This window comes from Aotus nancymaae, unplaced genomic scaffold, assembly GCF_030222135.1.
Source record: "Aotus nancymaae isolate 86718 unplaced genomic scaffold, 86718_ANA_hifiasm-v0.15.2.pri h1tg000033l, whole genome shotgun sequence".
Lineage (NCBI taxonomy): Eukaryota > Metazoa > Chordata > Mammalia > Primates > Aotidae > Aotus > Aotus nancymaae.
Genome location: NW_026988447.1, coordinates 599,610 through 617,520, shown reverse-complemented (window position 1 = coordinate 617,520; position 17,911 = coordinate 599,610). Strand labels below are relative to the sequence as shown.

The window sequence follows — 17,911 nt, the reverse complement described above, 5'->3', positions numbered from 1 at the left end:
CCTAGGTATTGTAAGTATTCTCTGCAAGTATATTAGCTATAAAGAAATATTCCTATATTTTGACTTGAGGTTCTATTATGTTAATCATTTTAACTCTCTGGACTACAAATTTATAAAATTATAAAACCAGGTAATGAATATCTGTAAAAAAAAAAAAAAGGTGTCATTATACATAATGAGGCTGATATCCCTATACAGTACTTTTTCCCCCAAAACCAATGAAAAAATCGTACTTATTCTGCATAGTAAGTGATGTTTAGGTAAACCCTAGGTAAAAACTCTTGCAAATTTACACATGATAAAATAGTCTAAGGAGATGTTTGCAGGCCTTTAGATTAACAAGGGATATTTTTAAGGTTTTGGGGTAGGGAATGAGGACACTGTCAGCAGCTGAAGAGCAGGAATCCTCTAGACGACATTTGCATTTTCTGGGCTTTCAGATGTGCTAAGCAGGATACATTCTTCTTGAGCCCTGCACTAGGGCAACAGTATTATTAATTATGCAAACTTTTTTTTTTGATGGCTAGGAGAATTTGAGAATGACTCAGCAAGAGGTTTCAAAATCAGACGACTCTACCTGCTTATTGAACATGTGATATAAAAAAATCTACTTCTGCTCTGTATCCTGGGCATTCAGAGTTTAAGATCTACGGAAGGGAGGCTCCATCATTGCAGTGGCCTCTGAGAAAGACCCAGTTTTGCAAAGGACATTGGATCAGTTCAGTTCCACCTAGCCTTCCTATACGTTTAGTTTAAGTTGAAAATGGTTGGTACTTCCTCAAGATTGGGTTCTTACTTTTCTCTAATAAACATGAACAAAACCCAGGAAAATCTTCCAAACCAAAGATGTCATCAAAGGAGTGTGTGTGTGTGTGTGTGTGTGTGTGTGTGTGTGTGTGTGGTTACCTTCATATTTTCCTCTAGATGATAACTTGAATGGGGGAACACTAGTCAAATAAAAATACAAAGTTTCTTTTTTCTTTTTTAGCAAGTCCTTGCTAAAGTGACAGTTTAGTTGGAAAAGATTTAGTTGGAAAAGGAAACCTCCCAATCACCAGTCCCTTGGAAGCTTGTTGGGGGAGAAGTCATCTCACCTATTTTGGAAACTGCTTGCAGATGTGGGGAAACCTTGGAATTGCTCACAACAGGGGTTTTGCAGAGATTTCCTCTGATTTTTTCCTCCCCAATTTCCCACAACCTGTGTTTGTCTTGAGTCTGCTCGGCTGACATGTGGTTTACCTCGCTGACCCTCCTGCCAGGTTTTACACCCTCTCCTCTGAAGAAGTAAAACAACTGAAGCCGAAGGATACTGAGCAACTCTGCTCATGGGCGCCAGAACTGTCATAGAAAATTTGCTTCCCGAGTATTCCATCCAACTTCCCTTCCTGCGCCCACGTGAGCCACAGCGCCAGCCCATCAGCAAGGTCTTAGCGTTTCCTGCTGCTGCAATCTGTAACTCGATTTTGGATTTTTTTTTTCTTTAAATTGCAGTTCTGAGGATCTTAGTTCTTAGCAAAACTTTGCTGGTTTGGAGACTTTTACAGTAGTCTGTTTATTTTCTTACCAAAATCGCGAAGACTCGGACACTTTTCCTTCATTCCTGCGCTGCTCTAAGGTTAAACAGCAGCAAAGGAAAGAAACACACACTCGCTGTTTATTTGGGGGGAGGGGAAATAGGGATTTGCAGCTAAGTTATCACGATCCTTCGCGCCACCCCCTGTCTGGCACTCTCAGCTGACACGTACATCATCTATTAATTGCTGTTAGCGGGCACAGATGCATAATATATATTCATTTTATCTTTGGTAAAATGTAAATTGAATTGTCAGCGCGCTCCTGTCTGTTTGTTTGTCTAAGGCTATCAAAAGAAGTCAAGAGAGGAGGCTGTGGCCCGGATCCTGACCCTGATTGTATGAATAAGTAAGCAGGATGCAACTGATTGGGTTAGATGCTGCGAATATTTTTTTTTTTTTTCAAGTTAGGAAGAGGGTAAAAAGACAGGCTGGCGGGGGAAGGCAAACAGTGCATCCCCAAATCCTCACACTTTTGCTCTTTTGCCGTCAGTTGCTTTGCTGGCTTCTGTAGGCTTTTAAGGTCTCGCGGCGTAGAAATGCCTGCCCCCCACCCCCTTTCTCGGTCTCCCCTTTCAGTTCAGATGTGCTGATGTGCAGACCGGATTCATCTTCCCGGAGCGGCGGCGGCGGCGGCTTTGGGCTCGGGCGGCGGCGGCTCGCGCTCGGCCGCGGAGTCCTGGCAGCAGCGGGGACGCGGCGCGGGAGCCCGAGCTCTGGTGGCGGCTGAGCCCGCGGGGCGCCGCTCGCCGACCCGCGGCCGCGAGAAGTTCGGCGGCCAGAAGGACGACCTGGCAGGCTGCGAGCGCCCGCGCCGCAAGAGCCGAGTTTGCCTGCAGCCGCCCTCCCCGCCTGCGAGTGCCGAGCTCCTTACCTGCCCTCCGCCCACCCGCGGGCCCCTGGCCAACTTCTCCCTGCGACTGGGGGTAACAGGCAGTGCTCCCCCTCCCTACTGTCCCGGAGGCATCCACGTGTCTCCGGACACCTGAGCACCCCGGTCCCACCGAGGGGCCTCCAGGTGGGGAGAAGAGTGCCGGTGCCCCAAGCCCCGCACCTCAGCGCGGACCGCGGCCGCCTAACCTCCGGGTCCCGTCCCCTCCTTTTCCTCCGAGGGAGGAGGATGGGGTGGGAAACGCTTTACCCGAGGATGCTCTTGTGGCTGGTGGCCTCGGGGATTGTTTTCCACCGGGAGTTATGGGTCTGCGCTGGCCTCGATTATGATTACACTTCTGATGGGAACGAAGAGGATAAAACAGAGACTATAGATTACAAGGACCCGTGTAAAGCCGGTAAGTGGCCATCCAGGTTGGGACGGTGGCGTGCCGGGGGCCACTGCTCTGGGTTTCCGATGGGTGGCGGTGGGAGCTCACCTGTTTCCATCCCTCCCGTCAGCCCCTCTGCTGCCCCTCCTTCTCTCCCCTTCGCCACCCCCAAGTGGCAGCCGCTGCAGCCTCAGTTGACTAAGAGTTCTGTGCTAATGGGATCCACTGCCAAGCTCCCATCTCCCAGTTTGGGAAAAACGCCCTAGAGTTTCTGATCCGTCTCCCCTCGCCCAGCAAAACGGAACAATTCATAAATATAGCTGGCTGCTGTAGGTTTTTAATTCCAACACTCAGCGGGATTTATGCATCTGGAAGGGACACCACCTTCTCTGTCTCTCTCGTCTTCCACTCCCCCCCCAACCCAGGGCGCGGTTTCTCAGCGCTTGTCCGAGACCGAGTGGGCAGGTTCCCCAAAAGATACAGGAGGATGGCATTGCTACCTCGGGACACCTTGGCTCCCTCTTTTGTCAGGAATTTCAAGTGTGGGTTCCAGGCTAGAAGGAGATTGTGACAATCTCGGAAGAACTCACTTCTAGATAGGATTCTGACGCATTTGCCCATTTAAAATAAACTGGGAAAAAAATGTTTTTAAGTTGCTACCCCATTGAAACTTGCGTCTTCCTTCCTGCGAACACCCCAGGGAACCGCAGTTAGACCGGCACTGCTTGAAGCTCGGCTTCTCGCCTCGCAGGGTCCTTGCGTGTCCCAGGTCCTTCCCCTCCCTTCCACGCGTCTGATGTCTCTGCCAGCCTCTCCCGCGGAGGGCGGCGCTTCCCTCTCGCCGCCTAAGGTCGGAGACGCACGTGCCCGGGGCAGCTACCACGTGAGCGCCGCGCCCGGGGACGCTCAGCGCTGGCCGCGGCTCCTGGCCAGGCTCCTGGTTTCTTGCTCTATTGGGTTGTGGCTGAGGTCATCCGCGCTCAGTGTGGACGAACGACTAACTTCGGAAAGGTTACACTGTGGTTGGGGCTAACCTAGTGGAGCGATTTGTAAGCGGAAGGCACGTTGGGTCGCGTCGCAAGAGGTGTGGGCGTTAGCGAAGCGTAGAGGAAGGGAGTGGACAAAGTCAAAGATATCTAGGGTTCTCCAGATTCCGTGCGGGGTTACTCTGTCTGTGACTGGATTTTCTTCCCTTCCATAACTAGATAAACATTATTCACCCTCTCTTGGGCCTGGAGGAAGGAGAGGTGTACACAATGAAGAAAAATGCTGGAAACTCCCTAGTTAATTTTTACCTTTGCTGACGCATTGTTTTGACAAAAGGGTACGTGTGTTGTGTTCACATTATCACGTCTTTCTCGGTACACCCTTAAATGCAACCAGTTACTCAAAACTCAGAGTAGTTTAGCAGGAGCCTGTAAGGCTGGAACTCAGAATTCTGATTTAATTTAATTTTGCTGATCAGTTCCCTGCTGTCACTTCTAACAACTATATCTGTTTTCCCTCTAAAAGTTTCTTGGGCCACTCCTGATGGTTTAGACAAGGAGACGCTGATTGCTGTGGTGGGTGACTAGTGGCTGGGCATTCAGAATCTGCTCTATACAACACCTTAAATGTACCTTTTGTTAAGAAATTGCTTTTGAATAATGTTGTAACTTGCTGAAAATTGTGCGTTTTCTTGTTTGTGGTAAGGTAGAGATGAAGTACATTCTTTCAAAAGACTGTCTAGGAAAACATCTGCTTTGATACCCTGTTTTGTGAAAGATTCAAGCAGGTAAGTATTTGCACCATGTGTATTGAAACACACCTCAGACATTAATGTTTAGTTTCCTCAGCAGATAAACATGTAGGGAAGGAAAAAAAACACTTTAATAGTATTTACTTTTTGTTTCCCCTTTGATGCTGGTTTATTTTTTAATATAGTGGTGAAAGTAAAGCAGCCACAAAACCAACGTTCAAAGGATTATTACCCTAATCTTATTTCTTCCCTGTTTTTGAGCAGAAGAGGTATACCAGTGCACACATGTATGTGTGTTCACAGGCATGCGCGCGCGTGTGTGTGTAATGAGAGAGAAATAAGAATGGCCTAAGTGGAAGGTGAAGAAGTATGCACAGAATGTGAGATCCCTTTTAAAATCATCTACCCTGCTTTTGAATGTAGGCTTCAGTTTACCATCTTGGCTAAAGACGGGCAAAATTTTAGTGCCTCCGTTTTAGCAGTGGGAAAGTCAAATCAAAGTTGCAATCACAGGAAAAAAATGAAATAATACATTGAAATCCCAAGGCGGAGTGAAAAAAAAAAAAAGGTCACTGAAATGAGGAAGTTGGGGACTTACTTAGTCCCCATGGAGGGCATGGCCCATGAAATAAAGGGCTCTTTCTGAACTGCTCTAACAGGGGTCTTCATATTCCTCAAAGTATACAGAGGCTTGATATCACAATGACAATCATGGCTTTGTGGTTTTAAAGCCCTTTTGAGTGCTGGTGTTCATAACAGCCCCATATGATAGAGTTTGTTAGTCTTCCCATTATACAGAGAGGAAAACAGAGGCCCAATGAGGTCACATGTCTTTGTTAAGATTACCCAGAACTTGATTCCAAGTTTCCTGGCTGTGAAGTCTGGCTGTGAACAATTACACTGCATTCTTAGTTGACCTTTTGGAGGCTTTAATTGAGATGATAACAATAGAAATTAGTCCAGGTTTACTGGGAGTCCAGATTAATAGAGATGCAGTTACTTGCATATCTGATATGCGTGAAGTGAAGACATAGTTTCATATTTTCCAAACCCAAATCCCTAAAGACAGAGATCATAATTGGTTTTTAATGTTTACTACAGGGATGGATTACCACTTTTAGGAATTTAATATGTTCTTAATACCTTTTCAATATCTGTAGACTGTTAATACTGTCATTTACAAACTTTTTTTCTAAACAAGATCAAATGTGTGTTACCCAATGAGATATGTTTCTCAATTACAACTTTAAAAATTGCATTATCGCCAACACATTTGTGAAATAGAATACAATTTGTTTAGCTATCAGAATTTGGCTTCAAGTTCATGAAATTGTAGGGCAGAAAGGAATCCTTGTGTTAATTTGATAGAATTTTGATTTAGAAAGACATTATCGGTATAAGCGGTAGTAGTTGAGTCAGTGCAGCACAGCTGCAGAGATATTTATACAGCCAAATCCATTAGGACAAAATATAGGTTCTTTATTTCTCTAGTAAGTAGATATACACAAAGATGCAGATAATTCTGAGGAATGTCTGGCTGTCTTTCATCAGTGCAGTAGACGATCATCTGAATATGCCATCAGATTGATCTTACTCTCTAGGTCAGGAGGGTCGCAAGGGACACTGGGAAACTGATGATGCAGGAGCTCATTCCAGAGCAGAGACAGAGGTGTCCTGTTTCATTGGCATAAATAAGTGTTAATCTGAGTGCTAATATCTGTGAAGAGCCTGGGCGAATTCAGTTTGTAAGTTAATCTTCTGCCAAATACGTGTACAGATTACGTGGAAAAGCAGATGCCTGATGATCTAACTGGGTATTAACACATACCCTTCCTTCTCCTTCTCTTCTTCCCTTCCTTGTTTTTTTCCTTCCTCCCCTTCTTCCCCTTCTTCTTTCTTTCCTTTTTTTGTGTTTAAGGGAATATTAGGAAAGCTCAGGCAACTGCAAATAGAATATCTAATAGGAGAAATGGAAGAAATTAGTATTTTGAATGAAAGGTAGAGGTGTATAGAATTGACAGAGTAGAACGTTTATGAAGGATAATATCCTTATGCTCTGTAGACATAAGACTTTCTGCCTAGAAGCTTCTGAGTAAATAACTCCTAATCGTGAATAATAATAATAAACTCAAGCATGATTAAAGGTCAGTGCCTTGCAAGGTTAAATTTGCCTTTAGAGGAGCATCTGCAAGCCTGTCTATATAGAAATAGACTTACGGCATTTTAGAAAATTCTTTCTGCTTTTCTATCTGGTGTCCACAGTGTCCTAGTATGCTTGTGATAATTTTTCTCAGTTTATAGTTTCAAGGTAACATTGCCTCATTCTTTTGGCCCCATATCTTTATTCCGTCACAATTTTAGGTATCTAAACACTGATTTCTTAAGTCGTGCTCTCTAGACTGCTTCACTGTCATTTAAAAATGCATTTCATAGAGCTGCTTCTCCTAATCAGTTTCTTCTGTTTAATTTTCATTCCTCAGATCTTGAATTTTTTTTTCTCTTCTTACCTTTGGTGCTAACTCAGAAGTGGCCAAAATGCAGTGTTTGTAAAAGGGATGGATAAGGCATTATATTCCGTACACTCAAATTCTGCTGCTCGTTTGCCAATAGTAATTCCTTAGATCTTGTCTTGAGGGCCCACATCCATATTTGGCCCATGATGGCAGTTACTGTGATTAGGTATGAAAAAGATAGATTATTTTTTTTCTTAACTACATTCCCTCAGACTAAGCAAGGTCAAAGGCTTTTCATTTCTTTTTCTTTCTGTTTGTTTACATAGTCTCCTAAGATCCTCCCACATTTTGCTTCTGAAAAGGATAGTGTCATTTGCAAATTCAAAACCTAAGTGGAACCCCTTCTCTTAGCTAGTCAATGTAATAATGAATACAATTCTTAATTCAAGTACGTGCTCAGTCAACCTACTTGACTCAGTGTAGGCCTCCTTAGACCAAGGTGAAACAGTTCATATGTGTACAGCCCAGCAAAGGCTTTTTGAAAAAGTTAACATATAATTCCACTGCTTTCCTTTTACCCTGAGGATGGCTTCCTTTTTAAAAAAAAATTTTTTTTTGAGACAGGATCTCACTCTGTCACCCAGGATGGAGTGCAGTGGTACGATCTTGGCTCACTGTAGCCTTGACTTCCTAGGCTCAAGCAACCCTCCCACCTCAGCCTCTGGAGCATCTGGGACTATGTAGAGGTACATGCCACCATGCTCAGCTAATTTTTTTTTTTTTTTTTTTTTTTTAGAAACAGGGTTTCACATGTTGCCCAGGCTGGTCTCGAACTCCTGAACCAAGTGGTTCGCCCACCTTGACCTCCCAAAGTGCTGGCATTATAGGTGTGAGCACCTGGCCAACAGTTTCCTTTTCTATGAAAGCCTAATATAAGCCATGTATGGTTCCTCCTTCAGAAACCATATTGTCTTCCCCCATTGTGTATGCAGGAATCCTATTTTTGAACATCTTAGCAAATTTCTCTCATGTAAAATTGAGACTTACTTGCCAATAGTTAAAACCATATTCTTTGCAAACCTTCTTATGGCTATTAGTCACCTTTATCATCTTTCAGACCTTTCGGTCATTGAGGCCTTGACAGGATCGTTTACAGAAAAGAGGTTAGCCGTTAAATTCTTCTGGAACTCAGGCAGGTAGTATCAAGTGCTGATAATTTACCATCATTCGTTTTTTTCATATTTCTAATAGTGCCTTAGATCCATCTGCTTAAAATATTTAAAACTAGGACCCTCCTTAAGCTTTTCTAAGAATGCTAGAGAAGACGAGGCAAATAATCCATTTAAAATGAGGCATTGCACATCCTGCTGAGACCATCTGGTGTCTAGGGAAGTGGTGGGGGTGGGGAGCCACGCTGCTCCCCTAAACTGTGAGAACTCCCCCCGTGCAGCCTCTTGAGCTCAGACTTAGGCCAGGGCTCAAAGGCCTGGCAAAGTTCCTGAGGATGTAGGATTTCCTCATCCTCAGGATGAGGGGAGTTTGGAAACCTCTTTCAGTTCTTTCATATTCCAGGATCTGGAATTAATTGTGGACTTATCCTTCCTAAATTGAGGAGTGAAGAGCCCTCTCCCCAACCCTGGATACAGCGGAATGATTTAGCAATATGGCTTTCGTGTTTTGCCTTTGGTTATCTATTGAATACTAATACTTGAGGAGGAAAACTTAAAAAATATATAACCTCAAAGCTATGGAATGAATGACATAGACGATGTTCTTTTCCAGAAAGCAGGAGGAGGGAATCCCTTGCTTATTTATTTCATTCTTGCCATTGTCAGCTCTAAAAATGCAGTGCTGACTATTGGACTTGGAGATATTGTGGACTGGCTAATGGACTGCCTGTTCTGTCAGCTCCTTACAGAATGTGTGCTAATCCTGTCAGGCTGTTCTAAAGAGCTCAACTACATATTTGTATTAAGAACTCTAGTTAATTAGGTGTTAATTGAAATCCAGAAAGTGAAGCAAAGAAGTGTTTATCTTACTCAGCTCTTCTGCAACTTATATTTAGAGTTTAAGCTAAAAAAAGTTGCTATCCATTATATTTTTTAAAAGAACTCTCTTGAATGGTAATAATTCTAAAAAGTTGAAACCATATATTAAATGAGTCAGAAATACTCTATATTATTTTTTTCCAATCCAAATCTAGTTTTATGATTGGTATGCATACTCGAAGCATTCAACTCAGCGTTTAAAAAAGACTTCAACAGTTTTTAACACGTTGTACCATTTTACAAGTCAGGAGAGTTCTTACGGAGTTCTCCCCGACTTGTAAAGATAAAAGCCATATATTTACTCTCAGCAATAAAAGCCATATATTTACTCTCAGCATTTTAAATATTCTGTGTTGTTGACCTTTCTATTGATGACGTTTAATTTGTGTGATGAGGGAGGCAGAGATGGAGGGGTAAAAGGGTGGAATAGTTCCCTCATTCCTTACATTTCTCGTCTATGTTAAACTGTCAGCACATAGATTGTGTACCACAGAGTCACCTCTGGTAGCTCCTGGCCTGGTTGCTGCTGTAAGTGTCTTCTGAGCTCTCTTCCCTGGCTCTGAGTGTATTTGAAGAGTTTATTGGGATAATCTCAGGTTCTTGTGAAGTGTTGGAAACGATGTTGTCATTAGCTCAGTTTGGTCAATCTGATGGTCACTCATCTTTTCCGATTGATCATTCAGAGAAGATGGAACTCTGTTCTCTGCCCTGATCTTTTCTGAGCACGAATACCTAATAGTTGAGGCTTATGGTATTTTGCGTTTCGTATTCAGATTAAAGGTAATTAAGTATACGCCTCACTGCATGGAAGTTAAAACCTTTCAAATACCCCAGGGAGGAACACCATGAATAACTAGGAGACACCAAATGGAGAACATTCGAGAAGGGATGAGTCCTCAGCCATCTCAAGTCCTCACATATCTAGGAAGTTGCTTCATAACTCACATCATAATAACATAGTTTACATTTTTGCATTAAAAATATAGAGTCTCCTGTCTTCACCATATCCCCATCAATTAACATTATTACCCCTTCTGGACATGTGAGGAAAACAGGTGAGGGCTCGAGCTCGAGTTTCTATATTTCAGATGACTTTCTTTTTCAAATCTCTCATATTTGGCTCTGCAGCCAGCACAAATGTAGTGAGACTGTCCATTTACTTGGTGGTGGACCTCCATCCATTGTGATTTCTTTGTTGAGAATGCATCTTGTTTTCAGTGTTCTTGCATTTTTATAAGCCATGTACTGTGTTGTCATAGTAAGACCAGTATTTTATAATCACGTGGAGTGTAGTGCACGGCCTCCTCCCTCTTGAGAGCATTCTCTCAGCGTGAGAAGTTGAGAATGAAACACCTACTTATGGATGAAACAAACAAAAACTCGAGTGACTAATTTTAATAGTATTAGAGACATATTTGAGGCTGAATAGTGTAGGGGAGACAATGCCGTGTGTAACCCTGAGTATATGCATTGTGATAGCAGGCTTCCCATGTCCATTAAGACAGGGGCTGGGTTGGATGTAGGTAGAATTTAGTCATTAGCGCCCTGTTGGCCGGCACCAGCTCTGGCATTTTGTGTGGTCACGTGTTGTTTCACACTTGAAATTTGGTCTCTGAGTGAGTATTCATCGAATTTGTGATTATAAGCCCATGTAGAGTGCAAGAACATCTTTTCAAATGCAGCTGAAAAACATTCAGGAAAGCAGTTTACAGTGTACACTATGTATGTAAATGATGTGTGAATGCCTTTGAGAAAACAAATGTGCGGCGTGAAGTTACTTAAATGACTTCACCTTATTCAATCCTAACTTGTCTAAAAGGCTTAAGGTCAAATGTTTGAAAAATTTTAGAGATAACAGGATCAAATAAACTTCGGAACTCTAGTCTAGTTTCCTAACAGGAGGAAGTCTGGCAAGTTCAAAATATATACCATATGTGATATTTACTAACCAGTGGTAGAACAAAATCTGGTAAAACGGCTTTCCATTTTTTCTTTCCTCCTTCTCTTCTACCTATGACCTAGGGGAAAATTTTCTTTTATATATGTATATTGTTTAGTCGCAAGAGAAGAAATACTATGTATCTAGACCTGAATGCAGCGTAGCTGGCAGGCAGTCACCAGGGTTGGAATAATTGGGTTTTGATGTCTGGAATGGGTGAAAGAAATAATAACCTAAATCAAGGTCTCTGTGCTGCTGTATGTTTGTATTTGGAAAGAGATTTGTGGGGTGAACAGACTAGTGACCAAGTGTGAACATACAGAAAGAAGACAGTTGTTCCAGGATGAAAATAGTTACGGTAATAACCGATGAACTAGTGACCTAGAGTTAATACACAGAAAGAAGATATTGATTATAGGATATTGATTATAGGATGAAAATAGTTCTAGTAAGAACAGATCTCTGGCATATGTAATGGAACTCAGAAGTCGCATGGGGCTTCATACACAAAACTGTATACTTCGAAAACTAAATATTAAGTCTTATTTTTGTATTGAATGGCACTTGTAACTAAGTGTTTCAAGGTAGTGTGCGTCTATCTCCCAGTGATAGAATCAGATTTTGAATCCAAAACTCTGGACTCCATGTGCTGCCATGGTCTGCCTTTCTTTTTCTTTCTTTTTTTTATATGGGTACATTTTTGCAAATTGGAGTTTGTTTAAACATTATTTTTTCAGATGTCAAGGAGGCAGAATAATGATCTATTTAAAAACGTGGGCTTGGAGTGAGAGAACTATGAGTTCTACTCCTAAACCCCCACGTAATAACCATGTGTGGCTTTCAGCAAGTTATTTAACCCCATTACATTTCAGTTTTCAGAGCTATAAAATAAAGGTGATATTATAATCCTCATGGTGTTGTTATAAGAATTAAGTAATTGTAAAGTACACATCACTTTTTCCGGAACATTGCAAACACTGTATAATTTTATTCACAGTAGTATAAATATGTAAGATGTGGAGGATTTTTAATCACAGCTCCTTATTTGTGGAGAGAGTATCTTTATGAAATCATTTGTGGGATAAAGGTCTTTCCTTCTTCCCATACCTAAAAGCACTTTCCTATCTTAAGTTCTCTGAACTTTTCAATTCAGAAGTTAAAACCCCCAAATAGATCTTGTTTGAAAAGATACCAGAAGCAACCAACATAAACATTTTCCATGTGTTGTTCTCTTGGCTATTTGCTTATATACCTAATGCACTCAAAATATATTGACAATTTTCAATTCACGTTGACAAAAGTGTGAATATGATATTGGCTATATATATAGAATTTCAGTAATTTTTGGTTCAGATTTTGTTTGCCATCTGGATCAATTCGAAGAGCTTACATATTCACAATCCATGTTTATACAGAGCTAAGATTGAGCACATGGCTCTAAATTACAAATATTCATTAATTCATTAAACATTTTTTGAACAGTTATTATGAAGGAAACAGATTCATCCTTGGGGTTTGCAGAAGTATGCCTCACCTAGTATAGTCTTCACGTTGCCATTTGCAGGTAGATGATTGCTCATATATAAATAGTTGTTTATGTAGTAATCACATAATTGCATGCTAAAGTTATTTTAATTTAGCATTTGAAAATAGATACTACTATAAATTATGATAATCTGAATATGTGTTCTTATACATTTTTTCTGAATTTTTCTTTACTCTAAATAAATGAAGATTAATATATTAATATAATGCTTTGTGGGGAGCACTGCAACATTTAAGTAACTACTTTGTAGACTTTGTTATTTGGCAATGGGCTAGTGTGAGTGTAACCAGTAATTACTTATGCAGATATTTGGAAGTAGTCTGTGTAAGCAGCTTGATAGTAAAATCATACAACTTGATTTTAAAATTTCAACTAGTGACCTGGTGTGGTGGCTCATGCCTGTAATCCCTGCACTTTGAGGGGCCGAGGCAGGTGGATCACCTGAGGCTAGGAATTTGAGACCAGACTGGCCAACATGGCAAAACCCTGTATCTACTAAAAGTACAAAAATTAGCCAGGTGTGGTGGCGAGTGCCAGTAATCTCAGCTACTTGAGAGACTGAGGCAGAGGCAGGAGAATCACTTGAACCTGGGAGGTGGAGGTTGCAGTGAACTGAGATCACTCAGATCACTCCACTGCACTCCAGCCTGGGCGACACAGTGAGACTCCATCTCAAAAAAAATTAAAAAAAAGTAATAAAATAAAATAAAATAAAATTTTGGCTTGTTTCTCATGTTCTCCGACATTGACTGGTAGAGCATAATTTTCTTCTTCACATTATATCTTTATTCTTAAATACATTTGAAGCTACTGCGTTCACTTTTTCTATATTTATGGGTCAGTAGAAGCAAAAATAAATAGTAAAATGAATGAAACGAATGTCTATTCTTTTTACTTCTGCTGTTCTACTGTGATTTTACAAAGTAAATATAAGTTTTGCTTTTTAAAAAATAATCTTATCTGGGTAGTGGTATGAAAACTAGAAAACAAACTAGACTGGTAGTCAAGAAATGTAAATTCCAGTACTGGCTCTGGCTGTATTTGTTTGTAGCCCTGAGGACATCCCTTGGTTTTCCTGGGTCTCAGTCTCTGAGGCTTGGAAATCTCTAAGGCTATTCAAGACATGAAGGGATCAGAAGCCTGGTGTCTCTGACATTGGAAGCAAGAGCTCCTTTCAAATGGTACCAAGAAGCTGCAGTGCTAGGGGGCTTACCCTGTACAGTGAGAGGAAAGGGAAGGTGATCACACTTATCCTGGGGTCACTCTTGATAAACCCTCGGGTTTCTGATGGTTTTGTTCATATCATGGCAGTCACTATAGGCCCTGAAGCAGGTCATGCAAGTTCATGCCTTGTCTGCCAAAATTAGCCCTGAAAGTTCCCCTCTCTCTTCCTACCTCATCACTTCAGTAAAAAAAAACCTACCGAAAGAGTAGCAAGGTATGTGAGAATAGCAGATATCTTATGTGCATATCAGAGCATGTCAGTGTCACATTACCATCAGAACTGAAGGTTGTTCAGTAGGATTTTTTTTTATTATTATTGCATTTTAGGTTTTGGGGTACATGTGAAAAACATGCAAGGTTGTTGCATAGGTGCACACGTGGCAGTGTGATTTGCTGTCTTCCTCCCCTTCACCTATATGTGGCATTTCTCCCCATGCTATCTCTCCCCAACTCCCCACCCCCCGCTGTCCCCCCCACTCCCCCACAACAGACCCCAGTGTGTAGTGCTCCCCTTCCTGTGTCCATGTGTTCCCATTGTTCAACACCGCCTATGAGTGAGAACATGTGGTGTTTGATTTTGTGTTCTTGTGTCAGTTTGCTGAGAATGATGGTTTGCAGGTTCATCCACGTCCCTACAAAGGACGCAAACTCATCGTTTTTGATGGCTGTATAATATTCCATGGTGTATATGTGCCACATTTTTCCTGTCCAGTCTATCATCGATGGGCATTTGGGTTGGTTCCAGGTCTTTGCTATTGTAAACAGTGCTGCAGTGAACATTCGTGTGCATGTGTCCTTATAGTAGAATGATTTATAATCCTTTGGATATATACCCAGTAATGGGATTGCTGGGTCAAATGGAATTTCTATTTCTAGGTCCTTGAGGAATCGCCACACTGTCTTCCACAATGGTTGAACTAATTTACACTCCCACCAACAGTGTAAAAGTGTTCCTATTTCTCCACATCCTCTCCAGCATCTGTTGTCTCCAGATTTTTTAATGATCGCCATTCTAACTGGCGTGAGATGGTATCTCAATGTAGTTTTGATTTTTTTCCACAGGAAAAATAGATTGGTACATTGGGATGAGGGAAAGCCTATTCTGTCAAGTTTGAAGTCAATGTTCATAATGGAGAGAACAAGAACTGTAGGCAACAAAACTGCAGGAAAATTGTTCTGGCCGAAAGCGTTTGACCAAGTACATGACATGTTAACAGACATATCCTTATATTAATTAATTACTCAAATATATCCTTGAAAACATCCTTTTACTTTGAACAGTTGGATATTGTTGTTTATCTTCATAAAATTCAGTTCCACAAACCTTTAATTTTTCTTAATTGTCTAGTAAGAAACTACTCTTCTTGTTATTTTAACTGATTTTATGTATTTTTTTGATGAGTTTAAATTTTCAAACAAATCATCACCAAAGGAAGTTTCACTTTTGTGGCTTTTATGATAGTAAGAAAGAAGTCCAATAGAAATGAATAGCATGAATCTAGGTGGTGTAATTGAATTAGAAGAGCACTGGGTTTTCTGTAGGAGACCTAGGTGCAAGTTCTGGCTGTTTTGTTTAATTATATTATCTTGGTCTACCTGCTTAATGCTTCAGAGTTTAAGTTCACACATTTGTAATGTGGGGATAGTGATCCCTAGTCTATGAAACATGTAACAATTACATATGTAAGGTCTTGGTAAACTGTGATGCACTGTTCAGATTTCAACTAATACAAGCAATATTTTGCAAAGGCTATGTTTCAGGAATATACTTGGGGAGTGCACACATAAGATGTGTTGTCTTCCTAAAAGGATTTCAAAATCTAGTAGAAAAAAAGTAACAAATATTTTAACTATCAATATAAAAATTCAGTAAACAAAGTACAATCCCCCTTGGTATTCACGGAGGATTACTTCCAGCACTCCCTGCATATAGTAAAATCTGAGGATGACTAGTGCCATATATGACATGGCATACTATTTGAATATAAGCCACTCAATCCTCTCATATACTTGAAATCATCTCTAGATTACATTTAATACCTAATACAATATAAATGCAACAGCAATAGTAGTACTGTCGTTTTAAAATTTGTATTTTTTAACCATTGTATTTATTTATTTATTTTTGAACATTTTCTATCTTTGGTTGGTTGAATCTGTGGATGTGGAGGGCTGACTGTGCTATGGTAGCACAGAGGAGGAAATGCATTAATTATGTTTGAGATAGTGAAGGCGTCTCAGGGAAGGTGACATATGAGCTGGATCTTGAAGTCCTGTAATTTTCTTCCTGGAGAAAAGGTGAGGAAAAACTTTACAGTCAAATAACTAAGTAAAAGCTGAAGCTGTGAAAGTTCTTGAATTTTATGAGAATACAGGAAGTGGACAGGGCAAAGGATGTGTAAAGGCTTATGCTTTGGCAAGAAATATTTCTGAAAGATAGTGTAAAGGATCTTTAAAGCCCGGTGTGTGACCTTGATCCTGTTGGCGGTGAGAAGGGAGCTTACCGAAAATTTAAAGCAGATCATTGGCTTGATTACAGTCATATGTTATAAAGGTATATTAGGAGGTAAAGAATGAGCTGGTGTAGTTGGTGGAAGAAGTAATGAGAAAGTGGGAGGAGGGAGGCTTGTTAGGTTATAGTAGAATTAGAGGCAAGTGCTGGATGAGTGCTTGTGTTTTCACTGTGTCAGTAGCCACAGAAAAGAGGGACTGGAGGTAAGAGACAGTGACCAGCTGGATGGCCTTCGGATGAAGGTCAAGAAAGTAAAAGAAAAGAGTCAAAGACGACTTCATGGCTTCATACCTTAGTGACTGCATAGACAGTGCTACAGATGAGCAAAGTAAAAAACAATAAAAAACCAAGTTTGTGTTTTGTAAAGTAATTGAATTTGGTTTTGAGAACCCCTTGACTTGCACGTAATCCTTTATTTGGTATCACAGGTCCCCTCATGTTTTGTTTTTCAGGCATATATTGGTTAAATTTGGACTTTGTATTCTATATTAACTTTGAAATCAGCTTGTCAAGTGTCAACATTTATATGTTGTTTGCCTTTGCACTGAATCTATGGGTTATTTTTAAAAGAATTATTATTATTATTATTTTGTTTTGTTTTGTTTTTGTTTTTTTTTTTTGAGACGGCGTTTCGCTCCTGTTACCCAGGCTGGAGTGCAATGGCACGATCTCGGCTCACCGCAACCTCTGCTCCTGGGTTCAGGCAATTCTCCTGCCTCAGCCTCCTGAGTAGCTGGGATTACAGGCACGCACCATCGTGCCCAGCTAATTTTTTGTATTTGTAGAGACGGGGTTTCACCATGTTGACCAGGATGGTCTCGATCTCTTGACCTCGTGATCCACCCGCCTCGGCCTCCCAAAGTGCTGGGAATACGGGCGTGAGCCACCACGCCCGGCCCCAAAAAGAATTATTTTTATAAGAGTGAATCTTCTAATCCATTAACATGGTATATACCTGTATTTGTTTAGGCCTCCTTAAATATTGATAGTCAATATTTTTATCTGTAATTTGTGTGTGCTTTTGATATAGATTTATTCATATATTTTTATTTTTTGATGATATAATGTAACTTTAAAAAATTATTTTTGAGACCATTTGTTGCTATTGTGTAGAAATGTGTTTCATTTTTGATGTTTTTTACTTTTTAGCTAACATCCTTAACAGTCTCACATGTTTTAGTAATTTATATGTATATTCTTCATATAGGCAATCAGATTATCTGCAAATAAACACGAATTTTCTTTCTTCCTTTATAGTCCCTATGCTTTTAATTCAATTTAATTTAATTGGTTTTTTTTGCTGCACTGACAGCCTCCCAGTGTTGCACAGAAATGCTGACTGAAGGCTAGCTTGCTCTGTTCTTTAAAGGGGATGCTTTCAATTATTTACCAATTATTCTATTTGGTATTTTTTTCAACATAGGTACATTTTCTCAAATTAAGGAACTCTGTGTTTACTAAAAATGATACAATTATCCTTATTTCACCGGTTAATGTGATAAATTAGAATAATCAATTTATGAATATTAACTTACCTTGCATTCCTGAGATGAAGACAATTTGAGCATAATCTTCTTTTTTTTACATCTCTGGATTCAGTTTACTGTTATTTTGTTGG

General features: G+C 40.5%; 1 protein-coding gene across 8 annotated transcripts in view; it reads left to right on the top strand.

The window, feature by feature from the left end:
* Positions 1 to 2,007: 2,007 nt before the first annotated feature.
* The window catches only part of LOC105732479 (tolloid-like protein 1), a 256,428-nt gene continuing 240,524 nt past the window's right edge, over positions 2,008 to 17,911 (top strand). For 3 of the 8 annotated variants that reach the window (XR_010345339.1, XM_021674245.2, XM_064383751.1), the window contains exon 1: positions 2,616 to 2,860. Coding sequence is in view for 5 of the 8 variants with exons in the window: in XM_021674245.2 (XP_021529920.1) it covers positions 2,692 to 2,860 (169 nt within the window). In the remaining 3 variants the exon portion in view is untranslated. Of the gene's footprint in view, positions 2,861 to 4,083; positions 4,158 to 4,529; positions 4,608 to 17,911 lie in introns of those variants that run through there. The other 5 variants (XM_064383749.1, XM_012474573.2, XM_021674246.2 and 2 more) reach the window with 5 other exon arrangements.